Genomic DNA, 11,349 nt, shown 5'->3' with positions numbered 1-11,349 from the left:
CCTTTGTGCTAATCCCTAATAATATGTCAAGCTGGGGGTGGAATATCCATGTCTTTTGGGGGAAGTGGGTGGAGATTCCAGAATCATGTACCCTCCCATTTTCTGTCCTTGTATGGCTGGCTCTGGAACTGTCACGGCGCTAGAGGGTGTGAGTTTTACTATGTTAATGAGGGAAAGGTTACCTTCTGTCGTAAGCTCCTGGCTTCTGTGTGTGCTCCTGGTCGGGAAAAGTTCCTAACCTCAAGTTTTTGCTGTTGTGGTTTCTTTTCTCTGTTTTTATTGGTCCTGAGTGTGCTCCTGGTCGGGAAAAGTTCCTAACCTCAAGTTTTTGCTGTTGTGGTTTCTTTTCTCTGTTTTTATTGGTCCTGACTCTCGGCCCTTGACCACATACCCCTATCACCTGCCCTGCCACCTGCATACCCTCATCCCTACGGAACAGTATTTCCAGCAGGAGTGCAGTCTATATTTTAGCCACTCACTATGGTCACCATTTCCCGAACATTTTACATGCTTGCACCCCTGTGTGTCTCTACTCATCTTGGCAGCCTCTCCTCCCCTCTCTGCCCAATCATTCATTCCTACATTCATTCAACAGTCACTCATCCTAGCCCAAATGAACACCAAGGCCATCCTTGGTCACTCTCCCACCAGGAAAGATTTGTGTGTGTGCGTGTGTGTGTGTGTGTGTATGATTCAGTAGCTTTTTGTACCTCATTCATTCCTCCAGTCAACAAACGTTTATGAAGTGCCTGCTGCTTCAGTCGGCCTCTCTGCTCCCCTGTCTGTCTCCCTGACGCAGCTGTCAGCTCCTTGAGGGATGAGATCATGTCTTATGCATAGAGTTTTCCAGGGAGAACGGACATCCTAGTTTGCCAAGTATAGTTCCGGATTCACCTGTTGTCCTGGTGGAATTATTCATAGGCCCTCTTGAGCTCTCAGATTTGTCCTGGTTTAGATGAAAAATTTAGGAACAGTCTAGTTTTACACACAGTAGATGCTTAGCAAATGTTAATGGAAAGAAGAATGAGTGGATAGGTGAATGAATATAATTTGCCTTTTATGATTTAGAGGTGCTGTCTTACGCTGGGCTGGAGACCAGAGAGGGCACATTCTGAACTATGGAGAGGTCATTTCATTATGGGCTTTATTCTCTTTGAGGAGTCTGTAGAAATCCCATAATCTCCAGACATCTTGCTTGAAGATAGAGGCGTTTTCTTGTTGATAAGATTCTAATAGGACACCTGGCATGCTAAAAAAAATGGTTGGTGCCAAGGTAACATCTGTGAATAAAAGGATGACAACTCACTGAACTTGGATCAGAAAGCTGTTTCCAAAATGTAGTCAAGAGCAAGTGTGCAAATCAGCCGGGAGTCATGGAGCATGCCTGTAGTCCCAGCTACTTGGGAGGCTGAGGCAGAAGGATTGCTTGAGCCCAGGAGTTGGAGGTTGCTGTGAGCTAGGCTGACGCCACGGCACTCTAGCCTGGGCAATGGACTGAGACTCTGTCTTAAAAAAAAAAAAAAAAAAAGAGCAGGAGTTCAGTGGGTGGGCTCTGGAGTCAGACACCTGGGTGTGAGTCCTGGTTCTGCTATTATGTATAACCTAGAGCAAGTCACTTCCTCTCTCTGAGCTGCAGTTTCCTCATCTGTAAGGTGGGGATAACAGTTTTGTTTCAAGAACAAGATGAGGTGATGACTACAAAATATCAGGCTGAACCATACAAAATCACCTCTATTTGAACGTTTGACCTTCGCAATGACATTGCTTATAGTTCGACCTGGCCGGCATGCAGTCAGTGTTTAAGAAATGGTTGGGCTGATTTTTCTGTTTCCATTGCCTAGCTGAACAGACGTTTCATTCTTTCATTCAAAACACATTTGCTGAACACTCTGTGCCAGGAATTGCCATGAGGAGGAAAACAAAAGATATCTTTTAAAGGTTGACAGTATCTCCACGCTTCGGTAGCATGGTAGCATGTGAATGGGGCCTTGGCATGCTGGTCAGGGACTGTTAGAGCCATCCTGGGTGTCCCCAGGACGGTGAGAAAGTGGACTCTAGCTCGTACAGGGTGAGGGGCTGACAAAAAAGCTGGGTTGGGCAGAACCCGGCAGTTTGCATAGAGGTGATCCTTCTCTTCTCAAAGATTAGGACGGAAAAACAGCCCGGCTGGCCAGGGGGAGGCAGGGTGAAGCACAGGCCACAGAGCCAGTTTCTCATGGCAGCCGGGCTTGAGAGAGGCTGCGGAGCTGAGCTGCTGCCTGGGCGTGTCCCTTCTGTGGTTGTCCAGCTGGGAAAGAGATCCTGCATGCTGCCATTTGGTGTCACTCGCTATATTTAGTTCCCGGTAATTTTGCCATTAATCCCTTGGACCTGATGCCACTTGGGTGAAGATCCTGCATAAATCCCACTGGGGAGGCAGAATTCATCCCTGGTTGCTTTTTGTTTCAGGGGGAGAGACCCCCCCCCACCTTCCACAGGCTTTTGGCTGTGCCGAGGTAGGGCTCAGATCCCGCCTGGAATGAGGAAGCTGAGGTAAGGAGCACCCCTGCTCCTCTCCCCTGGGACTCCAACGTCTTCCACTGAAATGCAGACTCGAGTTGAGACCACAGGAACAGTGAGGGGAAAGAGGGCAGAGGTGAGGGAGTTATGTTGTCCCTTTCCACGGGTTCCCATCTTGACAGGGTCGAGGGGTGGGTGGAGGGGACCTGACCAGAGGCACTCCCCTTGCAGAGAGAGGCAGGTCCTGGTGACATGGAGGCAGCCATGGTTCCAGCAAGGGGATGCTCTGGAGGGGCACAGGTCTGCACGCCAGGGCCAGCAAGGGCCAACGTATATTTTGTTTCTTTTTTCTGTATTATAATAAACTTTTATTAACCATTGCATTCGTTAAAGCTGGACTCTGGGGATTTAAGGAATGTACCTATATGCACAATTGGGGCCCCGTCTGGCAGAGAGGATTCTAGAACAATGCCTTTCAATATGGTAGCCACTTGCGGCTATTGAGCTCTTAAAATGTGGATAGTCTGAATAGATACAATATGAGTATAAAATGCACATCAGATTTCAAAGACTTATGAACAAAAAGATAGAACGTAAAATATCTTATTAAAATTTTGATTACATGTTGAAATCATAATTTGGGTATATTGGGCTAAAGAAAATATATTATTAAAATTAATTTCACATGCTTTTTACATTTCATTTATTTATTTAGAGACAGGGTTTTGCTCTGTCACCCAGGCTGGAGGGTGGTGGTGTGATCATAGCTCACTGCAGTCTGACTCCTGGGCTCAAGAGATCCTCCTGCCTCAGCCTCGCAAGTAGCTGGGGCTATAGGCACATGCAACCATGCCCAGCTAACTTTTTTATTTTCTGTAGAGATGGGGTTTTGCTATGTTGCCCAGGCTGGTCTTGAACTCCTGCCCTCAAGTGATCCTCCCACTTTGGTCTCCCAAAGCACTGAGATTGCAAGTGTGAGCCACCTCACCTATCACTTTTTACTTTTTAAATGTGGCTATTAAGGAATTTAAAATTATGTATGTGGCTCATATTGTATTTTTATTGGAAAGTGCTGTTCTAGAAGTCTCAGGGTGACCTTCAGCAATGCCAAGGTGGCTGAGTGGCCAAGATGTAGAAACATCACCAGAATGAGTTTGTTTAGCACACCAGCATCCCTTGGGGAGTCGCAGAAATAGATGGATCAGGAAACCTATTGAAGACTGGCCTTGCTGTGGTTTGGGCCACATCAGTTGGGTATAAAAGGGAAGTGTGATCTCAGGGGGCTGGACGCATGGGTTAAGCCCAGGAGTAAGAGAACCAGTGATTTCCATTTTGCAATAGCCCATTAAGAAAGTTGCACCAAGACGTCAGCGCAGAAGCCCAAGATGGGGCTGAGGAGTGAGAAGGGTCCCAGGTGTAACCCACAGCAGTTTCTAGGCTCAGCCACTAACCAGGTGGCTCCATTTTAGGGCCTCAGGAGTTTGTTCGCAAAGACCCTGTTAGATAATGGCTACGTTGTATGGATTTTCGTATAATACCATAGGTCAAATCGCAGATACCTATGTGTAACAATTCCATATTCAAAGAACACGATATCACTCAGAGCAGTAGACACCGTTGGTGCCCTGCCCAGATCCTTTACTGTGGAGCTTTCCCCAGCTCCTGTGACTTTGTTCCTAACCACAGCTGTGATCTTCCTCAGGTGGTTGCCTGTGGGCTACTGATGCCTCCTTGCCCATTCAGAGAGCCAGAGTCCCCAGAGCCGAGGACAGACCGGTGCAGGTGTAGCAGGACTCAGCCTCCACATGGAATAGCTCTGCCGTGCCGTTTATGCTCCGGAGCTCTCCGTGGATCAGACTGAGGGTTCACCTGAAATCACACCCTTGTTTGGCTTCTTTCCCTTCCCTGTCCTGCTCCCTCAGTTCCCATGCTGGCTTCTCCTGGAGGAACTTTCTTAATAAATCACTCGTTCCCAAATGCTCATCTCAGGGCCTGCTCTTGGAGAACCCCACCAGACAAACAGTTAGACTTTATTGTGGGTATTGGTCTTGACCTTGGGTGGTGGCCATTGAGTTTGTATGGGATTCCAAACCCTAGAGATACCCTTGCTGAGAGCCCAGACCCTGAACCCGGGACAGCAGGGGCTGCAGGATCAGAGGAGGGCCCACGTGTGGCCTGCCTCACCCCGGCCACGTCTATGAAGCAGCAAAGAACATCACACCAACAGCCACTTGACTTCCCCTTGGACCATTTTTTTTTTTTATTGCTCTTTAGTCGGGCTCTTCCCCGCACATCTTTGATCTCCATCACGGCCTCTTTTCCAGAAAGTTGAAACTGTGTTCTGCTTCTTGCCATCTTCACGACACCCCCTACCCTCTTACACAAAATATGTCCAAATAAAGATGGAAACAGGAACCTAGCTGAGTTTTGCAACACAGACGTGTGTTCTAGGCCTACATTTATAGAAAGCGGGGGTGGGGAAGAGCGATGAGTCCACAGGGGCATGTCCACACTGAGGGTCGTCACACTGGGTGGGCAACTGAGATGGGAGCGGGTGTCTGAGTCCTGGGGGTTCCAGAAACATCAGAAATTACTGACCTATCGATGGGGAGAGCTTTAGAAAAATCTATAAAGACACACTGTCTTCACACGCAGGGCACTCACTTCCCCTAATGAAGATTAGAAAAAAATGAAAGAAAGCCCATAAACCCACATTAACCAAACACACACACATGACAAACTCTAAGTCTCCAGATAAACACCCTCAAATAGGCACTTGGTGTTTGCAGCTCTGGGGCAGGAGAGAAGATCTGGGGCTTTGGCCTCCACAGGCAGGAGCCACTGTCCCCAGAGGGGGGACAACAGCTTCTGAAGGTTTAGGGGACTGATCTCTTGGGTAGTACTGGCCCAGTTGGATGGGAAGGGGGCCTGTTTAAAGAAGACCTCCCCTCCCATTTCACCAAGACAGTGGCTTGTGGGAAGCTTTGTGCCCTGTGCAGTTCCTGAATATGGTGGACTGGCATTTCTAAAGAGCACATCACTGAAGGGGCAGATGCTGGCTGTTTAAATATGGGCTTTGCATGTTGGGAACTGACTGATTCCATGCAGGGAGGGACCGGGTCCAGTTTGCTACTGACCACTGTATTCACAGAGCCCAACACTATGCCTCGCGCTGAGTAGGCAGGCAACAAATGTTTGTTGAATGGCTGAACGAAATAATCCAAAATGAAAATCCTATTCCCTCCAAAAAATAAATTTATAACCTTTTCATTGGTTATAAACTGGTTCTTTTTAACCTTCAAAGTGGAATTATAATTTACACATTCTTCTGGCCCTAAAGGCACTTTTTAAAATGGAAACAGTCTTTTCAGTTGGAGCCAGGGAACGGATCCGGGTATGTCCGAATGAGAGGGTCTTTGGCAAATGCACGGGTGAATTTCAACAGGATAATCAAACCATCTCTGAGGCCGGCAGCTGGCCCTGAACTGGCTGTTGGGCTGGAGGGAAGGCCAGGTCCTTGTGTGCGGGATCTGATGCCTGGGGAGGAGGGACAGGTCATCTATCATGCCCTGGGGACAATCTGAATCTGGCTGGTGGTGAAGAAGTTCTTGGCTAGCTGCCTGGAGAGACGGCATCGGGGATAGGAAGGAAGTCGAGGTGGTGGGAGCAGGGAGGTCAGGGACTGACAGAGACTCAAGGACCAGGCCAGAGAAGGTGGCTGTAGCTGGCCCGGGGCATCCTTACACACTGCACTCTCAGGCCACAGGGATGCTGGTCTGGGGAGGAACCCGCATGCATGTGGGGAGGCTGCACCCATGAAGAAGGTGACAAAAGCATCTCGCAAATGAGAAGGCTGCTCTGACGAAATCTATTTCCAGGGAAGGTTCTAAGGTAAATGATTGGACCCTCAGGGAGTGGGGAGCGCTAGCCAGTGGTGCCTACATGGCACAGAGAGAGGCTGGTGAGGAATGAATAATTGGGAGCAGCCACCTAGAGTCCCGAGGGAGGTGGATGGGAAATGACGATGGCAGGTCAAAGTACGTCTGGGGTCCCAGGGTCCTTTTCATGTGTTCTGCCTTGAACGTCGGGGCGCTGGAAGAACTGGCCACCCCAGAATCTCCTTCCCTTCTCCCCACACTCGGTGTTAGGCTAGAGACTAAGAGCTCTTCGGGGAATGGTTTGGGTCCAGGGTAGGTTGTGCTGTGCTTTGTTTCTCACGCCAGGGCTACACAGACACCGGCCCAGCTATTCTCAGGAAGGACACAGTTGAGGCTCCCTGGGGATGGCTTCGGTGGACACTGAGGCCCTTCTCAGGCAGGGCAAGGCACAGATTCTCCAGGTCCCACCCCACTTCCCGAAGGCTCCCCATGGGGCAGAAAGGCTCTGGGCACGAGGGGTCTGGAGAACTCCGGGAGGGAGGGAAGTGCCAGGGCCCCTGCAGGTCACGGCACCATGTGCCACCACTTGAAGGCGAAGGGCTTCCTGCGCACGTTGGTGCCGCAGTGGACCTCCCCCAGAAACTTGTGGTAGGCCGAGATGTCGTCGATGTAGGTGCAGTAGAGGCCCAGGGGCTCCAGCAGGGCGCGCACGTGTGTCTCCAGGCAGCACTCGTCCTCCACCTGGGGCCCGAACGGCTTGGGGATGCCCAGGTCCTTGTCCAGCACGATCATGTTCACCTGTGAGGGGATCACCGTGGCGACAGCTCCATTTAGTGAGTACCTACTACGTGCCTGGCTCCGTCCCAAGCTCGCTGAACCCGCACCACAACCCTCTGAAGTACGCACTGTGATTATCCCCTCTTTATAGATAAGGAAACAGAGGCAGGGGCAGCTGAGCAACTCACACATGGCAGAGCTGGAGTGGAAAAGCAGACAGTCAGCCTCTGCGTGTCTGTGTGTGCAAAAGCGTGCAATGTGTATGTACATGTATGCACATGGCTATGTGTGCCTGCATCAGGGTGTACATTCACATGCATGTATGAACATACACACACACGTGGGTACGTGTATATGCATTGGTGTGTACGTGTATATATGTATATGTATGTTTTCCTGTGTATGTGTGTGATGTTCTACCCTCTTTCTCTCTCTTGGAAGACTCCCCTGTACATAACAAGAATCCCTCCTGTACATAAAGGACTTTTGTCCTTTTGCAAAGCACTTTCCTATCTGCTAAGGAGAAGGATCCCTGCTACTCCAGTGAGGCAGCTAGGACAAGCATGTCGCCCCTAGGAGGAAGAAGTGGAGGCCCAGAGAGGGCATGTGCCTGGGGTGAGGCCACACAGCAGCTCAGCCAGGACTGGGACCTGGGCCTCCTGATTGGACAGCCTCAGCCAACGGGTCCTTCTGGATCCAGCTGCCCCCTACCTGGTGCGGGTGAGGGTCAGGGGCTGGAGGGCCTCACCATGTTTGGGAAGAAGGGTCTGGCCTGGCGGCCCTCGTCCATCTTGAACAGAGCGGGCAGGTCAATGATGTCATTCTCTGTCAGTCCCAGCTCCTTCTTGAGGATGTCGCGGTTCCAGTCCAAGCAGCGCTGGGTGGGGGGAAAGGGGAACGGCTACAGGTTAGGGGACACACACCTGCCACCTTGCCAACCCCATCTCATCTGTAGCACCAGGCCAGGGCCCCAGCACTCTGGGGAGACTTCCAGCATCCAGCTGGCACCTCTGCCACTGCTCCCAGGCCCCTCCACTGGGGATTGGGGAAGCAGAGATAACAATAACCGGGCCAAGGAAGATCACAGAAATAATAGCAGCAGCTGTCATTTATGGAGCACTCCCTAGAGCCAGAGCCTGTGCTCCGTGCTCCCCACACAGCATCTCAGTGACTCCTCAGGCCACCCCAGGGGGTGAGGATAACACCGATGGTGCTTCTGGTGATAACAAAAGCGGATAAGCACGAGTGCTTGGCACTGTTCTAAGTGCTTCATGTAGATTACTTATTTAAGCTTCCGCCCCATGATGTAGACACTATTATTATCCCCTCTTTAGAGATGAGGGAACCAAAGACAACCTTGGTGAGTTGCCCACAGCCCTACAGCCAAAAGTGGGGGGACACGATGCGACCTCAGATCTATCTGATGCCAAGAAATGACCATGGAGGGGAGAGATATAATAAAGTCAACTTCCAAATAGGCAGTGAGATGCTCTGTGAACTTTGGTGTGCCTTACATTGTCTCTGTGGCATCCATTCCTCCCCCTGTCCCCATGGCGTCCCACCCCTCACCTCCAGGGGAAAGGTGGGAACTAGTAGACTCTTGCCTCTACCTCCTTGCCCCAGTGATTGGCTCAGGGATGGGCAGTAACCCAGGATTAATCCAATCAATGTAGAATTCCTGTGGCCACAGTAATTGGTTCAGGTTGGCCCAATCAATGAGCTGCAAGCTCTTGGTCAATTGTTGGGGACATATAAGGCTTTTCTCTTTGAGGATAGTGTGCTGGGTAGATATAAGGTCTTGAATCGTTGCAACCATACTCTAACCACGAGGGTACCTGCAGAGCCCAATAAGTGCAGAGAAACGGAATTGGAGCCCTGATCAACCTGTGCCTGAAATCCACACCACTGCTGGACTTTTCACTTTTATGAGCCAATCATGCCTTTTTGTGTAAACCCGTTTGAAGTGAGTTTTCCACTTTCTAATTTTTTAAAACTTCATCCTGTAAAGTATGCCCATGCAAATACATAGAGACTTCATTCTTAAAAATATGGCTGGTTTCTACATCTGGATGCAATCTTCGAGACCTAGGGACTCAGAAGCAGGGATCTGTGATCTCCTAAAACGAATCAAGGCTCCGGGCATATGTTCATATAAACATTTTTCTGGAGAGCAAGTCTATAGCTTTCAACATCTTTTAAAGGGGCGTGTCTTCCCCAAACATTACGGGCTCTGGTCTAACATAGATCTTGGCTCTTTGGCACTGCCCGGTATGCCTTCCTTCCCAGTCTCCTGTTTGCTTCCAGTCTCTGCTGACCTGCACATCCCGACTTTGTCACTCCTTTGCCCTTGAGCTCTAGCCCAGGAGCAAAGCAAGGAAGCTGACCTAACGCTTGTCCTTGTTGAGCCTTTCCCTGTGCTGATGTGCTCCGGGTCAGGAACCCTGGAGCCCTTGGCCATTCTCCACGGAAGCCCCGAGCATGTGAGGCTGTGAGCCTCGCCTCTCCCAGGGGCCCTCTGGCCCAGCAGCCCCCGCCCTAGCCGGACCCCAGGCCTGCCCTCACCTGGAAGTACTGGTTCTCCTGCACAAGGCTCTCGTTGGACAGAATCTTGTTGATGGTGATTCGCTTGCTGCTCATCCCACCCAGGCCTACGGGGGGGCAGAGGACAGGGGCAGTCAGCTTAGACACCCAGGCTGGGTACCCCTCTGCCATGGCCCCCCAGCCCCTGGGCTAACCGCTGGGCTGCGATTGGGGAGATGGGGCTGGGGCCAGGCTGGGGCACAGGATGGCAGCCCCTGAATAGTGTACTTTACAAGTGGTTAAAATGATAAATGTGGTGTGAATATTTTATCACAATGAAACAAAGCGTAAGGAATAGGCCTGGCCCCTCTAACATGGCTGGCTTTTTCCACCTGATCAGCTTCCCTTCTTTCCATGACTAATTCAAATGCAAACCTCACCCCCATCTACGTCTGCCCGGCATGTGGCTGTCCACACCGAGCCGATCATGTCTCCCCCCGGGACTGGCAGCGGTGCTGTCTGGCTGTGCATCGTGCGTGCTGACGCCCACGCCCACTTTTCTTCCTGTCCCTAAACTGCATCGTGTCTATTTTCTCTACTTCCCTTTCTAAAACACAAGGTCCTTGAGTGCAGACTGCATGTCAGTTTTCAACTGCTTAGCCCCCCGCTGGTCTGGTGCCATTTACAGCACACGCTCGGTCCGGAGGAAGCGGTCTGCACTGGTGGTGCCCTTGAGGGGCAGTGGACAGCTCATGGGCCACCTGACCACAGCAAGGGTCACAAGAGGCCGGGGCTGCTTCCCACCACAAACTCTGGAGCAGGCCAGACGCCCAGGGAAGTGGAGCTGGCTGCCCCATCCCCCCTGGGGGTCTCTCTGGCGGGCTCCAGCTCACTGCTCCTGGCCAAGGCCCTGTGGCCACTCACCTTTGAACATGATGGCCTCCCCGTGGCCCTCCTTCTGCTTCTCTCGGAAGAGCCTGTAGCAGGCTGAGGTGCTGGCCATGAGCAGCCGAAATTGCTGGGAGAGAGACCAGAGGGACAGTGTCAGCAGAGGGACAGTGGCCAAGGAGCAAGAGGGAGTCCTGCCCGAGGACCCCGAGCCTGCCTGCACATCGTCTCGAGCCTCCCACGCCGAGTGGCAAAGGCTGCTGGGGAGAGTTTTCCTTGTTTCAGAGAAATATTTCTCACCCTCCCTCCACCTCAGCAACGCCATCAGGTCAAACAAAGACCAGAGCCAAAGGTGGCCTTGGACAGAACGGAAGAACTTCCCCAAGTTGCCAAGAAGCCAGGCCACGTGCACAGAATTTCCAGCGTGCGAAGACACAGCCGTTCCTTTCACTTCAGAAAATGAAAGACCCTCTTTCCAGAGCTGCAGGCCCATACCCCGTGACTCTCTAGAGCGTTACAGCCACCAGCCTTGTGTGACCACTGACTACTGGAACTGCTAGTCCAAACTAAGATGTACCGTAAGAGTCGAATACTCACCAGCCTTTTTTTTTTTTTAAATTTTGAGGCAGGGTCTCACTCTGCCACCCAGGCTGGACTGCAGTGGTACAATCATAGCTCACTGTATCCTTGAACTCCTGGGCTTAAGTGCCTTGACCTGCCAATCACTGGGATTACAGGTGTGAGCCGCCATACCTGACCACTCACTGGATTTTGAGGACTTAGAATA

At 51.2% G+C, this 11,349-nt stretch overlaps 1 protein-coding gene across 1 annotated transcript in view; it reads right to left on the bottom strand.

Moving 5' to 3' along the window:
* Positions 1-4,730: 4,730 nt before the first annotated feature.
* PADI2 (peptidyl arginine deiminase 2) overlaps positions 4,731-11,349 on the bottom strand; it is a 45,044-nt gene continuing 38,425 nt past the window's right edge. The window contains exons 13-16 of the mRNA XM_045548597.1: positions 10,599-10,692; positions 9,717-9,802; positions 7,903-8,031; positions 4,731-7,175 (exon numbers count right to left, since the gene is read on the bottom strand). Of these exons, the coding sequence (XP_045404553.1) occupies positions 6,942-7,175; positions 7,903-8,031; positions 9,717-9,802; positions 10,599-10,692 (543 nt within the window). The 3' untranslated portion in view covers positions 4,731-6,941. The remainder of the gene's footprint in view (positions 7,176-7,902; positions 8,032-9,716; positions 9,803-10,598; positions 10,693-11,349) is intronic.

Source organism: Lemur catta, chromosome 3, assembly GCF_020740605.2.
Source record: "Lemur catta isolate mLemCat1 chromosome 3, mLemCat1.pri, whole genome shotgun sequence".
NCBI classification, from domain to species: Eukaryota; Metazoa; Chordata; class Mammalia; order Primates; family Lemuridae; genus Lemur; species Lemur catta.
Note: the sequence above shows the minus strand (reverse complement) of the source record. Positions and strands in the feature narration are given on the sequence as shown.